Here is a 27801-nt window from a genome sequence, read left to right on the forward strand (position 1 = left end):
TGAGCTGTGTAGGTGCAAGAATTATTTGAAATTGATTGATTGAAAAGTGAGAGCTAATTATTTCTGGTTCTGCTGAAATGGGTCTGCAACTGCATGGACTGCATTAACCTGTGGATTGAAATCATCATTGTCATCTTTGAATGGCCTATCAGGCTCTCCAAGATGGAAACAAAAATGCAGTTTTTAGGGTTGAGTTTGGCGTAAATTCAGTGTGTAAAATGATCTCTGCTTTTCTTTTGATTGGAGCCAATTGTAATTATCTCCCATTTTAAATCTGCCACTCCTCAGTCAGCACATCTTCAGCAGTCCTTAACCAAATTTGGATTTCATTGCTGATTCTTGATAGATTTCATGGGGAATAAACAAAAAATAATTCAGCAATTGTAAATAAGATCTACAATGATTGTACTGTAGTTTCATAAATCTTATTGATCTACACCTTTTGTAGATAAGTGTACTTTGATGATTTATTAAAAATGAGATTCTTAAAAATGTTAAGTCAACTTATTGTATTTGCACCATATACAATTTCTGTGTATTAAATATGTGATATATCACATGGTTAACTAAAACATGTTTTGATAATGTTTGATCTTTTAATCCCCTTATAATCAAACATCAAGACACATACTGATTAAAATATCTTGCAATGATGAGGAAATTAATCCCATACCAAACTGTAACAGGTCCTACTCTGCCCCACATCTGCACCAGGTTTGATGCAAACTGCTTCAGTATTTTTTGCGTAATCCTGCTGGCTAACAAACAAAACATGACATTGGTAACAATGGTGGCATTAAGCAAATGCCCATACAGTAGTCCATGAAGAGACATAAAGATATTGTCCCAAAATCAGACCTTAGAAATTCATGTCCAAGAAACATTTGCATGATTTTTTTAATAATCAAAAATTTACTTTTCATTACAAATCCAAATTGTATCTGTTGTGTATCTAGATGTATATTTTGATTGTCTTTCAAAGTTTTATGCCCATTCTATACAAATTATCTCATTATCCAAAGAGTGATCACTGAATGTCTGTAACCTGCAGTTCTGTGTTATATTTAATTTGCTCCTTTGCACACTGCTTCATCTTTATTTTTGGCCTGTGATGTGCAACTGTTTTGCATTTAGCACTGCCTGCTGAAACACAGGAAGCTACATTGTCATGATGGGGGGATCTTGAGAGTATTTCTGGTAGAAAGGGGTGGGGGGGTTCCATACACTCCCCTTGTAGTAAAAGCATTCACTGACTGCCAGTTGTGTATTTTAACAAAACCAGACGTGACACAACACCGAATACATGTATCAATACAACCACCTTCTGGTCCGAGGCCTGCACCTGTTGCTGCCTGCACTATATTTCATTGCAACTTTGCACATTACCCAGAGCAGCCGCAGCTGATGGCATGACGCATAAAACTGATTGTAGTCACCTATAGTGGTTTGAAATTTGGTATCAGGCAGTATTGTGTGTGTATTCTTTGTATATAAACGAAGAAGGGACCCCAAAACTACTTCCTCCCCACACAGCAGCATGAAGAGAAACCATGCCAGAAAGACTTTGACCTTTCAGTTATTATTTTTCACTTACAGGGCTCAAGTGGGAGGGAAACTTACCAGTTTGGTTCTGTACTTTCCTCAAAGTGGCCTTCAACTAGGAATTTTCAGTGACCTGATTCATTGAATAGTTAATATGTCAGCAACAATAATGAGACCAAAGACCATGAACCTTTTTGTTGAGATAGTTCCTGTTTGTGCGAGGTTCCTATTTGATTAGAACAGCAGATGGAAGTTGCTGCAAAGGTGCTTTAGGACATGTAAACATCAGCATAGTATCAAATCACCAGACAGTCAGCACACACACAAACATACATACCGGTAGATACATCATAAAACTGAAATATATTTTATGATACTGTGTTGCATTGCATTATATTGTATTAGAATCCAACTTGACAACACCAACAGTCTCATTAAACTGCATTTCCTGCCACTTCCTCTGAAGTCTGCAGCTGAATAGACTGATACTAATTTACAGTAATGGAGTGTAATAATGGCAAATGATGGCTGAAGAAGGCAGAATTGAAGCCTGTCGATTCACCTGGGTACAGGCTACACTCCCATATATATTCACTATATATGACAACATAACAGACGGCAACTGTTTATCTTTTGTATAGACGTTCTTTTTAAGTGGGTGGAGTTGTATAATACATCTATTCTGTGTGGTTTTAACTCCGCCCCCAAACAGGTGTTGTCAGGTGCGTGAGTGATCTGCTGTGTCATTTTTATCAAGCAAGCTGCCAGGAAAGGTGAGTAAGATTTCTGTAAGCAGCGCTTATCAGTTTTACTGGTTAGAATGCTCAAACTACAGTCTTTAAATGTAATGTTTAAGTTTGAGAAAATGAAAAAATATGTTTATTATGTTCTTTTTTGGTATTGCTCTACTTTAGAAAGTAGAGATAAGGAACAGTGTTGGAGCCACATCAGCCCACACGAGGCTTTTACTGGCAGCTCAATGCTAGATATGTTCACTATGTGCAGTATGCAGTGAATTTATTTGTGTATGGACAGTGAAATATGAATAATATTTTTAAAAATTTGCAGGTCTTTGTGCACAGTCTTTTTTTTTTTCTTTTACAAAAGACAGAAGATTAAATGAGCTGTTTCCCCAGATGATGGAGTGGAGTCAGTCGTTGCAAGGACAACAAGATGCTTTCACTTGGTTCAAAGAGTCCCAGCTCCGGACTGTGATCAGGAACGGTATAGTGCCAGAATGGTTTCATGGGATCATTTCCAGGAAGTAAGAGGAATGTAACATCATTTTATGTTTTCATGTTATGTTGTTGTTATTCTATGTTGTTGTTTTTTTTTAATGTCAGAATTTTATATCTATAATATGAGTTGAAGTTTTTTTCTCTACTGAACAATTAACCTCAGTGTCATATCAAAAACAATGGTAAAACTTCATATGTGCAGCTACGGTATGTAGTACTTCACAAAGACAAGCCATAAAATACAGATTCAGATTTCTACTTGCCTAAACAAAATCTAAACAGGTAAAAATCTTGAATATAAAGCATTTTCAGGAAGTAATTAAAACTTGTCAGGAAGTGCTTGATAACCACATGACCACAGGAGTCAAAATTGTCTCGACTCTCAACCCACATGCTGTGTGTAGCATGTAGCCTGTCCCTTTGAGTGGTGGTGAAAACTCAAAACCACATTAGCAACAAATGTTTGTTTTTAGTCAGTGAAGTAACATCTCAAGAGGTGAACTTTACCCTTCTGGTACTTAATGGGAGCATAAATATAGCTCTAACACATTCATACTTCCTCCACACCCGTGCACATTCATAACATTGTAATATATGGGTTGCTATAGCTAAAGTGTGCTCCGTCAGCTTACTATTTGATTGTATGACTGTAGTGCACCGTATTGATAATGTGTTGAAGCTGCTTCATAGCTGACAGATTTCTACAGTGATTATTACAGACAACTAATTCAATTTAGTTAATACAATCCCACGTAAAACTGGTAATTCATTTACAGATTAAAACACATGTGTGAAATGGGCCTTTGTCTGTGGAAATTTAAGCATGTTAATTATTTGTGCAGGACGGCAGAGGAACTGCTCATGCCTAAGCCTACCGGATACTTCCTTATCAGAGTCAGTGAGACCAGGATTGGCTACACGCTCTCATATCGGTAAATGTTTGTGTAGAATTAATGGTATTAATTTTATACACTCAGCCAAACAGTTCAAAGTCCATTTCACTCTTGTTTCGATTCCTCAGCACTGATGACCGCTGCAGGCATTTTATGATCGACGCATCGGAAGATGGCCAATACATCATAGTGGGGGAAAACAGGCGTCACCGGTCTCTGCAGGATCTTGTGGACTTTCATCGTAGAAATCCCATCATGCCTTTCACTGAGGTTCTGACTGTTGCTTGTGGACAGGTAGGGAAATGTCTTTATTACCATACCTGCATTTTGGTTGCTAGTTGCTCACCTCATTGCAGTTAGTAGGCCATTATTGTATTTCTTGCACTCACCTTCAGTTTTATGTTTAAGTTAAGAATGTGAAGTTCAGCTGCATCAGTTATCATCAACAATAGACCATCTGTGCTTCAAAATTGCTTACAGTACACTCACTGTGCACGCATTTAGAGTGGAAACAAAGTCTCCTTTACTTTCTGATACCACAATATTTGCTTATTTGCTGTCTCTTTTTCCCTCTGTTACGCAAGTCCTCAAATGACAGGACCGACTACGCTGAACTTCTGTTTCCCCAAAGACATCCAAAACCCAACGCCAGTTTGCCACAAAACAACTCAACTCAGCAACTCAACAGGAGCCTCCCAGAATCACAAGTGGATGGCATCCCACCTGCCCTTCCTTATCGGCCAACCAACCTCCTCAATTCCCCGGCCCAGTTTCCAAGCAGCCAGCCAAACAGGCTTTACCCAAATTTGAAAGAAGAATATCCACACATGGCCTCCCCACTCCCAGCCAAAGTAATACTGACTTTATAACATTTATTATTGGCACTAGATTCCTGTTACTGAGGGGATTTTTTCATAATTTTTATTCATAGTGCCTAGATTTGTTGAAATCAAGTGTTCTTTGTAAATTTTCTACGAAGTGAAGATTTAAAACCCCAGAAAACATCAGTGTTGTAATGTGAGAAATTTAGGTATTTTCGGTGATTGTCTCATTGTTTTGGTTATTGTTAAACATCTAGCTATCATCTGTTATTGTCTTATTGTTAACTTTAACTTGAGTGGTTCTTATTTAGTCATGATTTTTTCATAGTAACATAAGGTTTGAAACTACATTCAGTCATTTCAGCCACTCAGTGGCTTTAACATTCACATGTAAGGAGTGCTTTTATTTTCTAACAGATTTCTATTCTGTATGCCCCTTCTTTATGACCTCAAGCCTATGCCACAGCCTAGGAAGATGTATTCAGCCGACAACCCTCCATCCAACCAGCCTCCTGAAGTCCCAGCTCGGACTTGTCTGCCTCCACCGAAGCAGAACCAAGCTTGTATCAGAACAGTCTCCGCACCTCAGGGTCCCTCCACAGCCATGGCCACTGAAGTGAAGCCGTCAGTTGTCAGCAACCTAAAGAACCTGAAGAAGAAATTCCAAAAGAAGAGAAGCACATCGCAGGAGCATATGTACACGGAGGTCGATGTGGAGGCCAAGGGTGGAATCGCAGAGAATGAGTACCAGGAGATCACACAGGAGGAGACCATCAGTAGTGCGCCATTTTCCTATGTTCATCATAATGTGTCGCTGAGTGATGGCGTGTTCCCACAGGAGTACCTGCCACCCCCTCCTTTTGCACCAGGCTACTGATACACATCTCCTCCCTTAGACAAACATAACCAATAGCATATAGCTGGATCGTGGATTGTCTGAATCTATGTTAAATAACTTGGTCAAACCATACACTATGTATAATGTGCATGCCCAACTCCAAGTAGGTAGGTCCAAGACAGAAAAGCAGCATACAATAAAAGGAGAGGTAGTCTGCACACTGACTATTGAAACGCCAGAAAAGATAAATAATGCATGTTTCAACCTTCGCATTAAAGTTAAATAGCTGGACTGTATCTCGTCAGGAAGCGTTGAGGCAGCTGGATGTTTGCTGAACTCATAGTAACAACAAGGCTACCAGGACAGAGGTTGACAAAGCTAGTTGTCAGTGTTTGTGCTAAGATAAGCTGACTGTCTGCTGGCTATAGCTTCATATGTACCATACAGAAACAAGAGTGGTATCTTTTCAAAGCAAGAAAGGGAAAAGGTGTGTTTCCCAAAATGTTAAACAATTCCTTTAAACTTCAGAGACCTTGCAATGTGTACATTGTGCAAACTACCTTACCTTTTCTGGTACATACCTGAATATGTGTATCTTAATGCAGTTACTCACAAAGTTAAGATTAAAATTATAAAATAGATTAAACCACTCTCCAGTAATTAGTAAATGGGACTTATGATGATATATTTTTACTTTATTTATTCATTATTTCAATCAGGAGAGTATTGATTAACATAGTTACTTAAGAAGAAGCAGTGCAACAATGCTTCTGGCTGAAGCTTATTTTCTGCCCCCTTCACTGGATAGGCTTTAAAATTCAGGTTAAAAGTTGGTCCCCATCTGCATGGTTATGTAACATGAGAAAGCTGCAAGAGGAAGTTTTATCAAAGTCTTTATAGGTCTTTATCTCTTATAATGTCACTGGTTTCATACAGTGTATGGAAATCAGAAATGACACAGTAAGTCAACTGCTTTGAATATAGCAGACACACACTGAATGTAGCACTAGATGAAGATTTGTTATCAGCTTTGTGACAGGGAAGCTGGAGAAAAAAAGAATATACTGGTCAAACTTGTCTGGCAAGTAAAAGTGGAACTTCACAGGTGTTTTAAGTTTACATTCACATTCCTTTTGGACACATCATTTCAACATTTCACGGAAAATTACGTATGTTGTCATGTGCATACAACATCTGGAGATGAGGATTATGAATTACCTAGATAATGTGATGGCTACATTGTCTGATATATTTGTTGTATGATTTTTAATAATAATAATAGTAATGATAACCTCATAATATATAAAGCATGTAATGTAGCCACATGAGTTAATAAAGCACTTTGAAAATATACCTGTATTGGATTCTAATGTAATTATGACGGTTTTGCAGTCCTTTGTTTCATAGTACATATTGTCAATGTCCACTGTAGGCTTCAGGAGAAACCACTTTATTCAACCATACCGAGCATTTACATGTTTCCTGTTTCTGTTGTACTTCTGTTTAGTTCTGCATTTTTTCTTCACTTCACTTCTCACTCAGACATTTGCATTTTATGGCTTTGGTGAAAATGTAAAAATGTTAAAAAAAAAAAAAAAAAAAAAAAAAAGGCTTTGGTGATGTCCTGTGCTGACATGTTTGCTGATGTTGCCTGTGATGACATGGCTTTGAATTCTGCTGTGGGCCTTACATGGAAATATCTATCGGCCTCAGTTTAGAGTAAATGTTTGAAAACAATAGCTCAAAATCATTAGCCGATAAGAATGAGAAGAATTCCTTTTTTGTTTTTATTAGTAAATTGTATGCTGTAACCAAACATTAATCTGTAGCTACTTCAGTCTAATGAGTCAATAAGATCATGGCTGTCAAAACAGTCCACAGAAACAGGAACAGTCCATTGCAGAAAATACTTGTCTTATTAACTACAGTAGCCTACCATCTAGTGGCAGGAAATCAGTTCAGCTTTGACTTATACCATAATGTCATAGTAGAAGTTCCAAGTTGACTTTTACATTTTTATTAAATCACATTTAGTAATCTGATCATTTCATTTCAATATGCAAAGGAATCATTAACTGTATTTATCAGGTTAAAAACTACAATATTTACAACAATAATATAAACTTAGAGCCTAAAACGAAACGCTAAAAGCACTTCAAACTGCACACCAAATACTTACTTACACTTTCCATAATAATCTAAAAAGTTTTTGTTCTTGTTACTTATACTGTAATGCTTGACCTTCACTGCCTATAGTAGTACTATGCTATGATGCAGAATGAAGTTCCCTGAGTTGACAAAAAATATTTTTAAGGCATGTAGCCTACCTGGGAGCTTTGGAACATCAAACATTATGATAAATGTTGTCCATTATGGTGTACACTTAACACGCCCCACTGCTTATAGCCTACAAAAAGAGTAAACATTGTTAGTGAGGTTGAAGACACGGTCTGAATAAAAAAATATTTGCATTTTCAGAGATTTTCCCTTTTTTTCAGCGAGAAATTTGTCAGGATTAGTTGACAGAACTTTTTTACGCACTAAATCCACTACTCAAGCAAAGCATAGTGTTGATATCTTCAAAACAATGACTCCAAACTGGAACCAGTGGAGCTCTGATTTTATGAACTATGCAGGATCATAACTACATATCTATGGCACCAGAGGCCATTCCCTTTTAAGGGAAACACCCAGCCTTGTCCCGGGACCCTTGGACAGTTTGATTTGTAACACGTTGCTTCACAGAGCAAATGGGTGTACTGCCAACAGCTTAACACCGCCCTCCCCGATTACGCCGGTGAAACAAAACGCGCGCGGCCGGTCCGCTGGGGAGGCGGGGTGACGTCATGTGGGAAGCCGTTGTTGTCCAGCCAGCCAGGTATCAATCCCGCTGCTCCCCGTGTAGACATGTAGGAAGTTGTCCCAACGTCGAAAACCTTTCATCTGACTTTAACAACAACGAGATTGTACGTTATATTTAAGCCCAAACATCCCAGCTACAGCATGGCCTTCATCCCGGGACAACCAGTGACCGCGGTCGTGGTAAGTTTGGGAGTGGGGCTGAGTCTATTGTTCAGGCGTGAGCTCAGGGCGTTAACGTTAAATGTGGCAACACATTAAACTAACTAACTCGTGTTAACTTCTGCTTTGTCATTAGCTGGCTATAGTAATATACTTTTCACTCTGTTTTAAAAAAAAAAAAGACAACGAGTGCATCACGAAATAGGAGCTCGAAACGAGACATAAAACATAGCTTACATTTTGTAGTTGACTGTTAATTAGGACATGCTGATGTCCTAACTCCAACATGGTCACCAGTGTCCTACTAGTGGACCAGAGTTACAGATAATAGTAGGCTACTACATTTTCGTGCTGCCTTCAAATGCTACAGGAATTATCACAGTTGGGAATTATCTGTCTGAAGAAGTGACCAGTCTATGCAAGGCCAGATGAGAGCGAGGGCTGGGGAGCAAATCAAGCCCGGTTCAGTTTCACTATAAACTTAGATTGATTGTCTTTATTATGAATCAGTGTGTGTTTTTAATTAATTGATTAATGTGTTTGTCTATAAAGTATCCAAAGAACGTCTGTCAGAGATCACAGATGATTTGACAGTCACACACCCCTGAGATACCGAAGTATCATTCATGCAGCAAATTCTTAGCATGTCGGCTTAATCTCTACCAGCTGTTCAATCACTGCCCCTTCTTCATGCACATGTAGAAATAGACTGAAGTATTATATAAAGGTGATATCCAGATTTACTCTAATTACCAGGGTAGAGTTATAGAGGGTTTACCTGTCAGCTCTTTAACATTTTTGACCATGCAGGACATGTGCAACAAATGTGTTGTAGTGCCAGCAAGTAGCTACTGACTGACTGACTCTCACTTAGCAAACAGAGTCCCAGAGTGACATCCTCAGACTTCCTCGTATCGGCCACACCACCGAGAGACTGTCTGGTTATTCATCATCACTACACACAGGCAGCCTTTGTGTTCGGGAGTGCCGTGATGAGTCCTACTGTCAGTCCATCTGGTTTCATGAGCCTGCAGCTGCTTGTCAGTGTCAAGGGAAGGGCTGCTGTGATATTGAAATGTCTGCGCCTCAGTGTGGACTTCAAATACTAGAGACCAGACTCTGGAGTTCACCATTAGTCAAGCACTGAAATCTAGTTAAATATGTCTGTGGTGGGTAAATCAATGCCTCACAGGATTGGCTAGCTAGAGTATGACTTATTTTCCTGTTTTCAAGTGTTTTATTTTGTTCTTTAACCACATTTTCAGTTCTCCTGTACTTTGAGATTATTTTATAAACATTATTTTGAACCTGACGAAAGTCTCAGGACTGAAACCTTGTTCAGCCTAATAAAATCTTTGCAAGTGATGACAGTGTGCGGGAGCTTTCTCTTATATATACAAACATTATTTTAAATTGCAACAGAAATCAACTAGTTACAGAAAGTGTTACTTACAGAGATAAGCCAGTATCAGAACATCCAGTATGCAGCTCTGGAAAAACAAGTTTTTACTTAGCAACTGTGTAGAGACGATGTTGACTCTTGCAGCAGTTGTGGGCCAGCGTCGGCTCAGATTTACGACACAGAGGAACGTTATCAGTGAACCACAATCTGGTACCCACCCTTCTCCTGAATATGGCACTTGTCACTGCAATGTGTGTTTTTGATTTGACTGGTTAGTCTCTGTTGGATGGGACCTGATCAAGTTTTTCTGTTGTGAAACAGCAACGAATTGAGATCCAAAAGTTGCGGCATGGAGAGAGTCTGATCCTGGGCTTCAGCATTGGTGGAGGGATCGACCAAGACCCTGGTCAGAACCCTTTCTCTGAGGACAAGGCCGACAAAGTAAGTTGCAACACATGGTGGTGCATGTTTCTACTGTTTGACATTGTTATTATCAATTTGGATATTGATGTTAATATCTAAATCAAAATTATTATTTAATATTGTTAATATTAGCCTAATACGTTATAGCCACAGGTGGCTGATAGGGGCAAAGTTAATATTATCAAGGTATTATTCATGTGTGACGACTCTGGTGCAAAATCACACGGTAAAGACTCATACCGTATTTACACCAATCAAAACTTTACAATTAAAAAGATATATAAGCCACAAAGCTCTTCAGTTCATACCAACTCTAGCATGAGACTAGTACAGACAGCCTGTCCTGTTTGCTGTGTCAGATAATGTGCAGTAAATATGGATGGCTTCCAGCAGCAGACACCACCCTGAGGTTATAGATTGATTGAAACCTTTATTTATCTCGCAGGGAGATTCAGGTAGAATCATTTACAATTAGAGGAGTATAAAACCAGGTGCATGTTTACGTACTGACTTACTGCTGTGAGCTCACACCCCTGACGTTGCCCTTCTCTGACTAGTTAGAAGGGTTTGCTCCAAAAGTGGGGAATATTTCTGCTCTGCGCAGCCGACAAATTGATACTAGGAATTGTGTTTTCCTCGGATTTCTGTGGAACAATGTTGCAGCAGCACTATGATGAGATATACTTGAGAAACAGGCCTGGACACATTACCTGTAGCCTGAGGTGGGAACAAACCAGACCCACCAAGCTGAGGTCATAGAAATGAACACTGCAGGTTGGTACAAAGTCACCTCTTACCTGCCACATTTAACTACGTGAGCAGGAGATATAGAAATACGCCAATACATACTAACTGGGCTAAAAAAAGAATGGGCTTCTGCTTTGTTTGTTTAAGTGTCTGTTTCCTATAACGATAAAATAGTTGTTGTCCAATCTATTGGCTAATCGTTTTTTATTAACAGATACTTTTTTAAGAAAAAGGCCAATCATTTGGTGGCTCAGGCTTTCAACAGTTAGCTTCATTACCTATGGGTCTAGCAACAGATTCTATAAACTAATTGTATTAGTATAATTGCAAATATTGATCAATAATAGGCTACTAAAATATAGCTTGAATGAACTGTTGCCATTACAACCATTACCTACTGAAATTTCCTTTTTGTATTTACTTTGTTTATGTGTTGATATCTCTCATATTTGTTTGAGGCCATCTTGTATATCCTATTGTTCGAGGTGAATAGATTGTATTTGAAATACTGTACAACTGTATATGAAATAGTGAATTTGTTGTCTTGTCTGTAGGGTATCTATGTCACCAGGATCACACCAGGAGGACCAGCAGATGTGGCCGGCTTGATGATGGGAGACAAAATTATGCAGGTGGGTTGTAAAATCCACAGATCCACAAGATGGCACTACATGCACATTGGAGTGTTTTATTTGGAGGTGTGCACCAGGAACAGTGCTGCTCACCCTCCTACTGTCACTCATAGTCACAAGTTTAGTGGTTTCATGGTTTGCCAAACAAAACTCTTCTCTTCTCCCAAGGTGAACGGCTGGGATATGACCATGGTGACCCACGACCAGGCGCGGAAAAGACTAACAAAGAAGAAGGAAGATGTAGTGCGACTACTGGTAACCAGAAAGTCACTGGAGACTGCTGTCAATAATTCAAAGGGCGGTCATCCCAAATAGTGCAACGATACAATCGGCAAGGAGTGAACACGCTCATTTACTGAACTCCCACAAACTCAGATGGTAGTTGCCCCGTGGCCTTTATACCCATGTAAATGCAAAAACACCACATAGACTGCATCAGTCAAACCCCCCGTATTTTTATCAGTCATCAGTCTTCCTTTCAGTTCACACTCCAACTCATCTCAAAGATATGTCCTTTATTTTGTTTTTTTTTGAAGTGCAACGATAAGTAACTTGCAAGAAAAGTAAATTTGGGACTTTTTTAAATGAAGACTTTACTCAATAGTCTTTAAACCCACTCTTGATGTCCAGTTTATAGCAGCATAAAAAAACAGACTTGCCAACATTTTTTACAGAAAGACAAAAGCTGAAAGAAATCACCTTACCCATTTTGACTAATAGACTAACAAAGGAGATTAATAGTTTTAGTAGCAATTACAATATCCAGTGTAATTCCAGTTTATTTGAACAACCGTGGACTAAGGAATTTTTTGAAGACATTTCATTAAATATTGTTTGTATATCTCTCTACTAAACATCCATTTTTTTTTTATTATGTAGTAGAACATTCTTGATTTATTCCCAAGTTTTTTGTTGTTGTTGCAGCTGTAGTCTTTCATAAGGCAAGGTGTAGGGTATCTTTGTTAACAACATCTATTATCCTGTTTGCCTTGAACTGACCAAAGATAGATTTCATGGACTGGAGAAATCAAAGATTTGTTGCTGTTTTGAATGCTCATCCTATTTAAATCAAACAGTATATTTTTCTGTAATCCACCAAATCAAGATTACAGCATAAAATGCCAAAGCAAAAATAATAGGGCACTATTACATGATCAAAAGTCTTTTTTACCAGAATGCATTTTTGTATAATACTATTGTCTGTCACACTAATTATCCTTTTTCTCATACATATTTAATTTGTCTCATTTGTTGTTGGTTGTTGGTAAAGTAACAGCCTCTCTCTGTATCTACGAAATCTCATCAAGTCTTCCAAGTCCCATATAAACAACATCCAATAAGCTTGGCCCACCTACAGTTGACACGTGTCATACCAATGTTCAGTGTATATCCACAGTTAATCACTTTTTGTCAGGTTTAGACCCACTAGTGTCACACTGGAATCATCTACATTCAGATTGTGTCAAGCTGTGAAATGTTTTGAACTTGTTCATTGTCAGTGACCAAAGGTCCAAGTTGAAACTATAAACCTGAAGCCAGTAGGAGTGAATGTAGTAGGGGAGAGTTCACGCTAAAACCACCACGCTTTAACACCTCTTTATTTCTATTTTCCATTTAACCATTCCTCTGTGGGCTCTGCAACACAACAATGATTCATGTACTACTTAACATTGCAGATAACTGATTACCAATATTCTTGTTTTAACATATTACAGAACAGTGCATTGGTATTACTGGGAGATGCCGTTGGCTCTTTTGTTATGTTTATTTCACTGTTTTCTAATGATCAAGATTGTGAGTTAAGTTTTCATTCCAAAATGAAATAGCTGTTAAAAAAATTCTTGTAGTGTCATGAAGCAATAGAGAGGCAACATTGTGTGGACAAGACGATAAATGAATGTTAAAGGTACAGTCTGCCAAAAAGATGCCTTGTACTGTTTTGTAAGGTGTCAAAGTATTACAATGTCGCAGTCAATTTAACATTCAACATTATATGATTTTGGAATGAAACCTTTTGATACTCAGCAGCTCTGATTTCCAAACTTTTTGGCTTGTGAGTCCTGAAAATGAAGTCATACCCCCTCCTCAGAGATCATGGCCTTAGTGGGGACTCTTTTTCTTTTTGGATTTAAAAAAAATCAAGCACCTAAAAAGTTCATTATGCAATGATATAATTGAACAATTATAGGACTGGACATCATTTTGTTTGTGTATTTTTATTTTCAATGTAATCCTTCTATCATTTCAGGACCCTCAGAAGATACTGTTGGTCCCTTGGGCGTTCAACAATAGCTACAGTGGTACAGGGTGCATTTAGAAATGAATGGGATGTATGATAAATCACTTACAGTATTTTCTATTTGTTTGTCTCACGATTTTGTACAAAACACAAATGTACAGCATTTGACTGCATACAGATTGACCTAGTTGTTTATCTTACATATAAAATGACTGAAAATGAAACCTGCCTCTCTGTCTTTTATTGATGAAGCGCCAGTTTGATATGATCAATACAAGTACAACTCTATTTTTGACCCCTCTCCCCTTCACACTGCAAAGCCTTTTTATCTTACAAACCCTTCAAATAGCTTCATGTTGCCAGTTATAGAGTAATCAGCTGACATTTCAAAGCAGAGAATCTATTCCCTGACCTTTCTGTGTTTACCAAGGCATTTTGATACAGAGAGCTTTCTCTACTTTCATCTCTTAAATATGTGTGCGCCTGCAACCAATCACTGGCCTTTGAACTCAGGACCTGGGGAATAAAAGTCCAAGAAGCTTCAAAATGAGAATAACTGGTTACAGAAGGCAAATGTAACAGAAATAGGCTTGATTGTTTAAATAGTTTGATTTTCATCTACTTTGTTAATTTTGGTTTTGGGAACATTGTACTAATATCCTTTGTTCATGAAAAGCACTAAAAGTGATTATCATTTCTTTTCTTTTTCATCCAACTTTACTGTAGGTGTAGAGACCACACTAGTTAATGGTGGCATAATGGTTGATGATATAGTGTAGAGTCATGTACAACCAGTATGTTTTGGATTTTATGAGGGACAAAGCAGTTCAACTGAATTTGCTGTGTAATGCTTTTTCAAGTCCCAAAATAACACCTGGTCCGTGTCACATCATGGGAGAGGGTCGATTTAGGGCAACACTGAGCTAAAATCCCCCCTTTGAGAAATAATTGATGAGGAAACTGAGCGTGCACATGTGTGTGCGTGTTATTTCTATTCCTGGGACAAAGGGAAGCAGGCTCCATTCCACTTGCCTGGGCATCATCATACTATTATACAATGTTGCAAGACAATAAAGTGGTTGCATAAACCTAATCCTAGTGCTTAGCCTCACAGTGTGACTTCACTCTCACCAATACCACTACATTAACACATCATGTTGCTAGGTAACTAATGGACAGCTATAAGTGGGAGCAATGAGCAGCAAACTTCATAACAGAAGGTGGTCGAATTTAATCAGCAATTACACATTTCAATTACTCAATTTTGTTGCCATTGTCCCTAATTTGTTTGACTTAAATTGTTTGTGTGATAAAATGGAAATACAAATCTAGTTACATATATTTAACACATAGCCTATAATTTTACACTTAGCCTAGTAAACCATTTTGTAAACACGTAAAAATACGGGTGATATCTAAATTCACAGCAGATGAAATTAACTAGTTGTATCATAATAATGCAAGAGCTACACAAAGATAAATGTTCCCTCCTGCGGGCGAGTGAGTAATTATACTATCTAAACATGGATCATACATGATCCATGCCTCCCACGTTATGGTAGGATAATGTGTTGCCATGGTAATGCAATCTGTTCCTATCACTTTGGTCCTGCACCAGATTGGAACCAGAGGGAAGTCCACAGCATCAGATTCATCCTCATAGGATTAATAAATGGCTGTTGAAGATGTATGGGCATGCAGAGGTTGTAGCTGCTCTGAAAGAGTCTTTTTTTTTTTTATTAATCGTGAAGGTCATTAACCTCAGACTCCGTCCGTGATTCTGTCTTTTCAACAACATGTCCACCAATGTATGAATCAAATCTTGTTGATCAACATCATCATTTCAAGTCAAGATCTCAGATTCAAAGCTACTAGAGATGTAAAATTGAAGAACAAGATGCAAAGACACTTTGTCGAAGTTATTTTTATGTAATGGAGTAGAGGAGTTAAAAAAAACATAACAAAACAAACAAAAACAGACTGAAAGTGCTGCAACAAAACTGACAGAACTGTCAAACTAAGACAATTAGTGCCCTCTTCCTTGAGGGAAATGAGAGTTACTGCATTAACCAAAGTAGTACCCTTGCCTTCAAATTTTCAGGGTGCATTTGTACATTGAACAGGGTCAAGATAGTGTAGCTCCTACACCTATGTTTTCTTTAAATATCTTCAGTATTGTGCATCTTCTTGTTCTAAAATATGCACGAAGGTTCAACTCATTTAGCAGCTGTTCTGGGGCTTACATTCACATCATCCATCTTTACTCAATTGTTATGGACAGGAGACAAGGAGCGTGTTTATGGTAGATTGATGTTCACAAGGACAATAATGAACTTTCAGTCTAAACGTTTAAGCCAATGTGAGTGAGAAGTCCCTTAAGTCCTCACAGAAACTATTCCATGACAAGGTGGAAAGTCTCATCTGCTGAGAAAGACCAAATCAAGATCATCAAAATCAGTTGTCAGAAGTTTGCTTTACTTCCTTTTCCAAGGAAATCCCCCAAAGCCAACAAGAACATTACCTTACCATGATGATGTTAAATGTTGCCTATTGAGCACTTCTTCTTTTCATGTTATTATAACAGTGACATTTTGAATGTAAAGAAAAAAACAAGAACACAATTATAGTGGTGTTTTTTTTCTTCCAGTTTGTGGCAGGCTACATGCATATCAATGTATTCCTTGTGAACGTGATTTTGATGAGTGGGTGTGAGAGTGGAGAGTTGGGTAGCTGCTGGATGCCAAAGGGTTACAACTACATGAGTTCCCCAGAGTGGCTCAGCAGCAGACCCTGGGCAATGAGCAGATGCATGTTGTCATAGCAATGGCTGCTGTGTGTTATAGGCTACTGCTGGTTCCTCCAGGACCCAAAACTCAAGTGTTTAATAAGTAAATTGTCATGGAGTTGTTCATGTTGTCATAAAATGTCTATTTATAAAAACACGTGAGAGCCTATATTTATTTAGCTACTTGTGAGATTAACTAAAAGGCAGGTGTATTATTTACCTGAGCGTGTTGCACACTATCATTTTTGTGAACAAGCAGCAGGTGGTTTATCTTTATTTTCTTTTTTTTCTCTCTCTCTCTCTTGAAGGGTCCTTAACCTCTCCTCCTCTTCTTCTTCCTCCTCCTCCCACGCAGACCTCCCAGGCGCTCCTATCCGCCGCAGGCTTCATGGACGAACCGCTTGATAGTAAAAAAAAAAAAGAAAAAAAAAAGGCGATAACAGTGAAGATGTTGAGCTGAGATACAGTGTGTGGGCAACACTAGTTCATTATCGGCTGCTTTGTGGAGAGGAAGACATCCACATGACGCTGTGAAAAGCATCCTGAACGGACTGAGGTAGGAAGGAAGAAGGGTTTTGTCTCTGTGATTAACTTTTTTTTTGTAGCCGGCTAACATGCTAATTAATTATATTATTACTTACTTACTGGAGTCTGACACGCTTTGAGCGAAAGTTGTGTTCAAGATTGTGAAGTTTTAATTGTTTTTGCAGCATCCTAAGAAACACCCAACAGCAGCGGAGGAGAAGACCTGTTCATGACAGCTTGACTCATTCAAAGGCACAAACAGGGTATAAGACTTTATTTATTCATTTTCTATCTATCTATCTATCTATCTATCTATCTATCTATCTATCTATCTATCTATCTATCTATCTATCTATCTATCTATCTATCTATCTATCTATGATTCTGATACTTACGGGGTCAGTATTATCCTAAATTAAAGGTGTGCTTTAGTGATTTTGTTATTAGACTGAGGATGGTTACAACACTTTTGACATTTATTTATGTATCTTGGAGCTCTTTTTGAGTGAGTGCATTAAAAAAAACAGAACAGTTCTGGTTTACAGTAATCTCGACAAAATCTCCAGAAATGCATACATTCTTACATGTGGGTTAAAGTTTTTTATTTTTATCCAATACTAAACTATGATTTTGTGGTACACTTAGTGTGTGTGTGTGGTGTGTTTAATTCTTAAGTAATGTGTTTTTCACAAGCTCAGTAAACTGTATTGGACAACTGGGAAGCTTTTTCTAGGTTTTCCTTGAAATACCATCATGCTATTGTTTCCCGGAAAGAAAAGAAACAAGGGCGATTGGTTGTTGCCAGGTGGTCGCTCCCATCAGTCCAGAGGACATTTGCATAAAACTGAATCTTTCTTAACATGCTCACTGTGAACCCATTGATTTCTGTGAAATGCTGAGTGGTGCCAGCATGTTTGTCCAGGACCTCAACAGGTGCCTCCGCTATAGGTCTGGATCTTAACATCAAACTTTGCTTAGTACTTCCATAGCTGTACATCCTGGTAACTTAGAAAAAGTTGGTTGTTTGGTTGTGTTAGGTATGTGCTGCTAACCCTAAACCCTAACTGTTAAATCTTAATGAAACCTATAATGTCCACCTCACAATCCCCATTGGTAACACTTGCAGATTGTTAGTTGTTGTGGTCACTATAGTGGGTATCTCTGCAGCCACTATTGTGTGCAGAGTGTACATCAGCTTAGGCGTAGTCTGACCATCTGGGTGTAGGCTGTTGGTATGAAGCTGCCATTTGTGGCCTATTCCAGATGGCAACCCCCCACCCGTTGGTTGTTAACAGTTTCAATATTTATGTCTTTGGTGTTTTTTCTTGCATGTACTTTATGGGGAATTAGCCATTTTAGTAGTTACTTGCCTCCCTGAAACAACCAACGATGGTTTGACCCAAGAAAATTGTGAATGATTAGAAATACCAGAGCTATACTAGCTGGAGCTGGTCTTGATGTTGTGTTCTGCACATTACCATGTCATACTGTTTGGTGTACAGTTGCATGATCAACTATAGTGTAAAGTAATTTAGTTGAGGGTGGAAAGTTAGATTAGAGGATCGATGGATGGATCTAAGCTGTCACAGAGTATGAAAGGTGGGCTGGACGGTGTGCATGTGCACACACACGTGTACTACGTGTGTTTGTGTGTAGGTGTGAGAAGGTCAGACCATATGAGAGGCCTTTTCATGTCTGTCTGCTTATGAGAGCCGAGCAGTGAGACGTCCTGTCACTGTACCACTCACCTCTGGACACTCGCTCCCACTCTGAATCTCTTGTCTACTCTTGTGAAGCTGAAAGTGTTGACTGACTTTGCTTGGACTGTTTGAGACCCACTGTAAACCATGAGTGGTGAGTAACCAGTGAGCAGCTTGTTGAACTTTGCAAAGTTGACTCTTGTGTCATCAGGAGGAGAATAATGGATATTATAATACGTCAGGACAGAAAGTTTGAATTTTGCCACATTTACATTTACAACAGAGCTGTTACAACAGCAGACTCTCTTTTTGATTTTGATCATGATTTACTGGATTGGTTAAAATGGTTTGTGTATTGATATGGAATAAGCATTTGGCCTCTGGAAAATTAAAGACTGGCTTTATTGTGGTGTAAAAAATACTTTTAAAAGAACTATAACGCAGTATTAAGGAATATGCAATAGCTAGAAATAGGATCCCTGTGGCACAGTATGTTTTAACATGCTAGTCTGAAGTGATTTGCCACTGAGATGTGAACTATGCTCTGCTCTACACGCTGCATGCTCCCGTACCAGCTCTGAAGACAATGCAATTTATAATATCTATTAGTGTTCAGCACAGAAATAGTATGTGATATTATGTCTTTCATTACCCATTATCTGTATAAAATGTCCACTGACCATCTCATGGTGAGTGGTGTTCTCCAATACTAATAGGGAGCCTAATCTCTTTGCTTTTAGCTTAATGTTTAAATGTTTATCACTTGTTTGCTGCTCAACCAAAGGTGGATTTTTGGGTTGTCAGACAGAAGAGCGCTGATTGTAGCCTGACTAGGACGGAAGGTCACTGAAACTCAGTGCCAAACATAATAAAACATTAAATTATCCTAATGGTTACGCAGCTCAAGCACATGGTAATACAGTGGGTGGACTCCTATTTTATTTTATTTTTTAAGCATTTCTATATTTCAAAGGAAAGCTAACTTTTTATTATTTATTATAAAAAAATATTAAAAAGACATTTAGGTTGCAGGATTTGGTTTCACGTGGTAAAGAAATACCTCAATAAGTAACAAAGAGACTTCCCACAGATTTGAGCAGGTACATTAGCAGCAAATGAACTGAACATGAGCTGAAACACCAACGCACACACAGTACTGTGCCTGTCATGCACGATTCACTATTTATGTAGCCTTACACTGAAAAACAGACGGTAAGTGTTTTAGACTTGGCTTGAGGACTTTCTGTGGACACTGATTTTTCAGTGACTGATCGGAAGGAGCAAAGGATGTTGCATGAAGTCAGTGTCAAACAGCCTCCAAGATGAAAGTCACTGCCCATAAAACGGCACAAACGCTGCCAGACTGCACTGCCAAAGAACATGAAAAGAGGCCTGATGAATATTGGCAGCACATTTTTTTGGTCAGATGAAACCAAAAACAAAATAGTCTGGATCAGCTGGGGTCCAGCATTTTTTGACGTTGACCCGGCCAGGACCGCCACATTGACAGCACAGTGCTTATTGGGAGTGTGCTGAGATGACCGTTATAGATGGCAAGTTTTTCTACCCAAATACTGAATGAGTCTCATGATGCTTGGCAGGAGAGACATTTTCAAACATGCCAATGACCCAAAATGCTGCAAAAATCACAGAAGAGTTTTTAAAAGAAAAAAAAAAGTGAATACCTGGCCTCCAGTCGATGCTTTTGGGGCTTTTTAAAGTGGAAAGAGCAACAAAAGCAAAGACGCATTTGTGAATGTACTGTACATCTCTGCCCAGGAAGGCTGACTGCACTGTGTTTGGCTCAAAAACATGGATTAATGAAAGATTGATCATAAAAAAAAAACATATTAATATCATATTAATTAGTTTAATTTGACTTGGGCAGCTGATGTTTTTCACAGTGTAATTACTTCACCAAGGCTTTTTTTTTTTTTTTTTTAGATCTCTACAGTGTTTTGTGTATTAGGTTGTGTGAGGCTGAGTTGCACACAGAACATGGCATAAACTGTGTGTTATCATAGAGGTTGTCCAATGTAGGTCTGTAGACACTGGTAGTGCCTCTTCATCCACTCATATCCATTCAGCACTCACAGCAAATGAATGGTGAAACAGGATCAGCGGCGCTCTCCGACTCCCCCAGCCTTGTTGTAAAACATTGTGACTGCATGGCATATTTGATCAGATGTTTCCTCTTCAATTACACACACACACACACACACACACACACGTAGGCAGTAAGTGTGAACAGTGCGGTGTGAGAGCTGATTATTCTGCATCTGACACCGAGCTAAATAATGGCCTTGATTATCCAGGGTCATCCCACAACATGTGCAACAATGGGTTACTGTGTGTAATAGATAGATGTGAACCTCAGAACAATAGACAAAAGAAAATCAATAGACAAGAGGGATGTAAACAGAATAGAAGTCTTTGGAGATCTGCTAAAGTGTTTATCCCCAGAGAAAAGTAAAAATATAAAGGTGTTGGAGCTCAGAGCGATTGCATTAAATGTGAAGGAGAAGCGGAGAAAGAGGTTTGGCCGTGTTGTTCTTGAAGTGTGGGGCTTCAAGTCTGTTTGCAGAGGGTAATTCAGAGGAAACGCTTTAGCCTAGATAGATAAGGAGAAGTGGGACCAACCGCCACGTGCTCCACACAGTCTGCTACAGTTTTCAGCAGGAGGAAACACGGTAAGACTACAGAGGTTACTGTTTTGTAGTTTTAGTGTTGGTGCAGCTCTTCTCCATTAAATATCAAGACAAATGGTCACAGTAAATATTTAGAGAAACAGAGCTAATATTTATTTATCACCATAGTACAGTCAGTTAATACAGTAGTATCATAGTTAATAGTTAGGGAACCAGAACTCATACTCAAGGTTGTGTTGTGTGAAGTACTAGTACTAATATCTATCTATCTATCTATCTATCTATCTATCTATCTATCTATCTATCTATCTATCTATCTATCTATCTATCTATCTATCTATCTATCTATCTATCTATCTATCTATCTATCTATCTATCTATCTATTTATCTATCTATCTATCTATCTATCTATCTATCTATCTATCTATCTATCTATCTATCTATCTATCTATCTATCTATCTATCTATCTATCTATCTAATTATGTTTTAATGAGTTTTGAATGATTCTGTGAGTAATTATAATGTGTAACAAATTATCTCTCTCTACGTCATCCTCTCCCTTTTCTAGTTTCCCACGAGACCTGCCTCCTAGACCAGGTGCTGGAGCTGATTATGAACGAGAAGCCCCCCAACAGTGCGAGCCTTTTCCTAAACGAGGACGCGGACAAACCCCCAGTGCCAGAGAGAGGGGACTTAAGGAGACGTTTACGCAGGGCAATGGAGAGGAGAGCCAGCAGCATGAAGGAGAGGATGAGCTCCGTCAGCAGGGACAGTGTCAAAGGTTTCTTCAAGAGGAACCTGTTTGTTCTCCTCACTGTTGCTGCCGTGGCTCTGGGTGAGTGACTTAGTAATATGACTTTTGTACATTTGTGCTATTGTGTTCTTGCATAATTTGTGTGTGTGTGTGTGTGTGTGTGTGTGTTATACTAACCCTATGTGTGCGTGCAAATTTATTTAGGTGTAATCCTGGGCTTTGCTCTACGCCCCCTCAACCTGTCCCTGAGGGAGATCAAGTACTTTGCCTTTCCAGGGGAGCTCCTAATGAGAATGCTACAGATGCTGGTGCTGCCTCTCATCGTCTCCAGTCTGGTCACAGGTTAGCTTTGAACTGCAGAACAAATTCACTTACTGTAAAGCAGAAGTGAGTGATCCGGTCGTTTTCGCTAATGCTGCGTTCCAGGCAGGCTTTTGAAATCGTAAATTACAGCTTCAAGTCACAACTTACGACTTTGTAGCGTTCCAGGCAACCCACTCGTGTTTTTCCGACCTGTTTTACCGGTGAAAGTCACTATAACGGCCACTCGTAACTTCCGACCGGTGAACTCGTACCAGATCGAACTGGTACCACTTCACGGTCGGAAAAATACGAGTTTCCTTGAACGCACCATAACAGTCCTCGTCGCTACGTCACCACATTCACGGCGTTCCTTGGCTGCACACACAGCCCTGCATGCCGTTCTCTCTCCTCATTGGATAAAAACTGTAGGATACGATAAATGTTTTCTCTTCGGCTCAGAGCAGAGCAGAGTGACTGACAGACCCGTGTTTCAGTCCAAACACTCTATGTAAGTGATTGCTGTCGGAAGATATAACTATTTAAGACTTATATTAACACAAATATATCACTTACTTCTGCTTTAATGCTCTCAGAGTGTAGATTACAGTAGATTACAGGCCAGACCTGAACACAACACCTGACTTTCATTTGTGGACTTTCTAGCTCACAGGTCTTTGTTCCATTTCAGCCAAATTTTGTGATTCAAGTCGATAACAAGTGTAGTTTAACACACATATTGTTTATCTTACAACTTTAGACTGGGTGATAACAAAATCTAAACTTGCAGTGAGAACTGATTACAGTAAAGTCTAAATTGAATGTACTCTGTCTCAGGTATCTCCTCTTTGGACAGCAAAGCATCCGGTAAAATGGGTATGCGTGCAGTGATCTACTATATGGTGACCACTCTCATCGCTGTGTTCATCGGCATCGTCATTGTGATGATAATCCGGCCGGGGAAAGGCAGCAGAGACAGTCCTGTTTCCAAGAGTGGAAACATTGAACCTGTTCAGGCTGCTGATGCTTTTCTGGATCTCATCAGGTGACAACTGCTTGGAAACTGTACAGATTTGTGAAATAATAAATAAATAAATATGAAGCTGTATGAAGCAACCTGGTGCATAACACTTTATATTTACAAATTTACAAATATAAATAGAGTTCTTGTCTTTAACCTAAGTTTTTGGGAAGAAAGTTACTAAACATATTTCACAAACTGATCTTCCTCCTTCTAAAGATTTGTATATTAAGGACGCTCACGGATCACAAAAAGGGGAAACCATAGATTGTGTGTACCTATTCATTCAATAAAGCCAAAGTGCAACACAGTGTCCTGATCTGACACTCCATAGTGATGAAACTTACCTATCCAGCTAAGCCAGACAAAGCCTACAACATACGCTCTGTCCAGTGAAAGAAAAGACAAGACAAACTCTTCACGATTACTCTTTGAGGTTATGAAATGGTTATTGATTAACACAGTGTAGTATTATGGTTCACAGGTCATGACCTGCATGACTCATTTGGTCTTGTTTCATTTTTTATCTCAGGAACATGTTCCCTCCAAATCTGGTAGAGGCTTGTTTCAAGCAGGTGAGGCCATTTTTTCTAGCTCTAGCTTCATTTTCTTTTGTAACAAAGAACTGCTTGTACCTCACATCTCATCATCACTTACATAGTCTAACTCAACCACAATGAGGAAACATCAAAGACAGAAAAGCGTGTAAACACACACATCACACAGACACTGTAAGATCACATTTCCTTCACATGACTTTCACAGACTTTCCAAACAGAATCCATGTCAAATTGTTTGCTTTCTTTTCCAGTATAAAACTGTGTATAAGAAGACTGTTCATACAAGGAATGTGACAGTGAGCCTGAACGTCACTGACTCTATCAATGTGACAGAGTCTAACCTGAGCGTCAATCTCAGCAGGGTGCTGCACACCATACAGGTGAGTGGCAGTAATGTCCACTGAAGTAAGGACATGATTAGTTAAAGCTTGTGGTAAAAAGTGTATCAAAGTGAGGTGAGACATAGGTAAATATGTACGCTGCTACCCTTTTCCACAACAGGAGACAGTGGAGGAGACGGTCCCTGTGTCTGGCTCCTCTAATGGAGTCAATGCTCTGGGTCTGGTGGTTTTCTCCATGTGCTTTGGCCTCGTCATTGGCAACATGAAGCAGCAGGGCCAGGCCCTCAGGGACTTCTTTGACTGTCTGAATGAAGCCATCATGAGGCTTGTGGCCATCATCATCTGGTCAGTAAAGACTCAGCTCCAGCTCAGCAAGTGAAACTGATTTCTTAGAGATGTTCCTAGTTTATTTTTTCTTTCAAGTTTGGTGTTAGTTTGGCGCTCTTCCTGCCCATGAAACATAGGGTAGTTGTTTTGGTTTCTAACATAAGATACTCAGTGGGTCTGTATGTTCATATCTATCTTCCTCCATACTCATTCATCTCATTTAAATCTCTCTACCAGGTACGCTCCCCTGGGCATCCTGTTTCTCATTGCAGGGAAGATTGTGGAGATGAAGGACCTGGCGGAGATGGGCAGTCAGCTGGGGATGTACACTGTCTCAGTCATTGTGGGTCTCCTCATTCATGGCCTCTTTGTCCTGCCGATGCTTTACTTCCTGGTGACCAGGAGGAATCCCTACACCTTTATCGGTGGTCTGCTGCAGGCACTCATCACAGCTCTGGGGACCTCATCCAGGTGAGTCTCATACTCTGTCAATATTATGCAATATGATACGGTACGATATAACGCATTCTGATGAAATAGGATACAATATAATATGATATAATACAATATATTAGCCTATCATACAATACGATACAATACGGTATAATGCGAAACATCAGACATTATGATATACATGGTACTACACAATTTGATAAAATATAGCACAACAGTATATAGTATAACATAATAACACAATTATCCTATACAGAAATGCAACAGATGGCAACAAAAGCGCAAAATCCATAACTCAAAACAAACATTTCTATTTGTGCTACTTTCTGTATTTTGATGCTTTGTTCCATAAAATATCAGACAGTATATATACATCAAAGATATCATGAATTGTATTTAAAGAAGTTATTTAAATATAGTCCCTGATACTTCAATTAAAAAATGATCTTGCATATGTTGTATAAACTTATTGCATTTCCTGGATAATTGATCCCTCCTTCTTCCAGCTCTGCCACGCTGCCCATCACCTTCCGCTGTCTGGAGGAGAATAACCATGTGGACAAAAGAGTGACACGCTTTGTCCTCCCTGTAGGCGCCACCATTAACATGGATGGCACTGCCCTCTATGAGGCCGTGGCAGCCATCTTTATTGCTCAAGTCAACGACATGGACCTAAACTTTGGCCAGATCCTCACCATCAGGTAACACTTAAAAACACACCTGTCAAACTACACTGATTTCAGACCAGGGGAAGATATTTTTAAGACTGTTTTTCAGTTGTTTCAGACTGCTGCTGCTCTCAGGGAGCACAGGGTCAGGTATGCAAATCAACACTGAACGCTTAAAACATTTAGGCTAAAAGTTGCCTCTTTTGAACCTATTTCAGTAACTATTTTAAGTCCAATTTCCTTTATTCAGACCATCTGCGTAGGGACTGCAGATTAAATTAGTTTGCACTTTGGTGCTCATTTATATTATTGTATTACCACACTTTTCAATTTGATTTTATATTGCACTGATTGTGTCGAAAATAGCTTTTTGACCCACATCTCTCTGTGTTGCACTTCATACCAGAGGAAGTTTACTCGATGAGTCGCCTGATCAGGCTTGTCATCAAGAGATGTAAATGGAAGAGTCATACAGATTGTACTCCTAGAATATGTTGTTACATTGCTCTTGAGAACATGTCTAAAACTTCATATAATTACCAAAACATATCCTGTGACCATCTCAGTGGGGAGGGGAGTACATTTACATAATTTGATTTTATAATTCGTCACATGTCGTTGTCACTCTACTACTCCCACCAGGAGTGCACATGTGCTGTTTGTTTCCCTTTATTAAATGTCTTCACTCTCCTCTCCATCCCTCCCACCGCCCACTCAGTATCACAGCAACTGCTGCCAGCATCGGAGCAGCAGGCATCCCTCAGGCTGGCCTGGTTACCATGGTGATCGTATTGACATCGGTGGGACTGCCCACAGAGGACATAACACTGATCATCGCTGTGGATTGGTTCTTGTGAGTTCCCACTAAATGTCAGCGTGATGGGGATTGGTCTGTGTACTGTTGTGTGGCTCTGCCAGCCTAAATGTCATAGTGAAGCTTCAGAGAGACCAGAGGTCCCACCACAACAAAGGTTACTGATGCATAATGCAGAGTGACAGCTCAGAGAGCCTGTGTTTACGGGCACATTTTCAAATTTTAAACTGCCTGCTTTCATTGCATTAAAAAAAAAAAAAAAAAAAAATCCCAGTATTTCTCAATTTTCTACTTACTGAATTTGTTTCTCTCTTTCATTACCCCAGGGACCGTTTGCGTACCACCACCAACGTGCTGGGTGACTCACTCGGGGCTGGCATCGTGGAGCACCTTTCCCGTGGAGAGCTACAAAATCAGGATGCTGAGGGGCGCAACTCTGTTATCGAGGAGAACGAGAAGCCCTACCAGCTTATCTGCCAGGAAAACGACACTCTCAACCACCACAACAGTGAGACCACAATGTGAAAAAATAAACCACACTCAAAGGGGCTTTGTGTACCAAAAGCACTTTAGCTAGAAGATTGGCTTGCAACGGTGCAGGGGTGGTTTTAGAGGGAAAAAAATAGTTTTGGGTCAACACAGCCAGTGCTGAGGGGTTCGCAGAGTGTCCCAAACCCTTCTGACCCTTAAACAGAAAATGTTGTCTAGGTAACGAGGCAAACAAGGCCTGGTCTGGGGCTGCTTGGTGACAGGAAATAAGTCCACATGCTGTTAAAGAACAGTTACATATCCACTGTTAACAATCAGTGCCAGTACATGTGAAATGAAGCTGAAAGTTGTTTCCAAAATTATTTTCAGGTTCATCAAGTTTTCAAGTTAGAGAATTACAACACGTCCTACTTTCTACCAGCATCAGTGTTAGACTACACAGTATTGTTAGAAAGAAGCACCGCCATATTTCTCATTTTGTGAATATGTAAATCACCTTGCTATTTATGTTGCATGACCTGATACAACATTGCAAATACCTATTTTTTTTGTCACACTCAAATCATGACTACCTCTGACAGGACTTTTAGATGTGGACCTTCTCCAGCTCTTAACACT

General features: G+C 39.3%; 3 protein-coding genes across 4 annotated transcripts; all 3 read left to right on the plus strand.

Annotated features, from left to right (window-relative positions):
• Positions 1-2678: 2678 nt before the first annotated feature.
• On the plus strand, positions 2679-5371 carry hsh2d (hematopoietic SH2 domain containing; the record flags this gene model as incomplete). The annotated part of the gene is made up of 5 exons (XM_083970111.1): positions 2679-2806; positions 3623-3712; positions 3802-3967; positions 4258-4524; positions 4949-5371. The coding sequence occupies 5 exons, from the start codon at positions 2679-2681 to the stop codon at positions 5369-5371; spliced, it is 1074 nt and encodes a 357-aa protein (XP_083826237.1).
• A 2806-nt stretch (positions 5372-8177) lies between these two features.
• Positions 8178-14582, plus strand: tax1bp3 (Tax1 (human T-cell leukemia virus type I) binding protein 3). Of its 2 annotated transcripts, XR_014595300.1 has the most exons (5): positions 8178-8374; positions 10077-10196; positions 11480-11557; positions 11726-13400; positions 14571-14582. XR_014595300.1 is itself a non-coding variant. In XM_083969498.1 (4 exons), exons 1-4 carry the CDS (start codon positions 8336-8338, stop codon positions 11870-11872), a joined length of 384 nt encoding a protein of 127 aa, XP_083825624.1. In that variant the 5' UTR covers positions 8178-8335; the 3' UTR covers positions 11873-14013. The 2 variants fall into 2 exon arrangements, 1 of the variants encoding a protein (XP_083825624.1); XM_083969498.1 differs by lacking the exon at positions 14571-14582 and having other exon boundaries at positions 11726-14013.
• Positions 14583-18836: 4254 nt separating this feature from the next.
• On the plus strand, positions 18837-27502 carry slc1a6 (solute carrier family 1 member 6). The gene is made up of 11 exons (XM_083969813.1): positions 18837-18960; positions 22025-22291; positions 22415-22552; positions 23348-23555; positions 24064-24106; positions 24343-24471; positions 24593-24777; positions 24997-25230; positions 25719-25913; positions 26599-26733; positions 27021-27502. The coding sequence occupies exons 1-11, from the start codon at positions 18954-18956 to the stop codon at positions 27217-27219; spliced, it is 1740 nt and encodes a 579-aa protein (XP_083825939.1). The 5' UTR covers positions 18837-18953; the 3' UTR covers positions 27220-27502.
• The last annotated feature ends 299 nt before the right edge of the window (positions 27503-27801 follow it).

The sequence above is a fragment of the Trachurus trachurus genome (assembly GCF_905171665.1).
Source record: "Trachurus trachurus genome assembly, chromosome: 4".
Classification (NCBI taxonomy): Eukaryota; Metazoa; Chordata; class Actinopteri; order Carangiformes; family Carangidae; genus Trachurus; species Trachurus trachurus.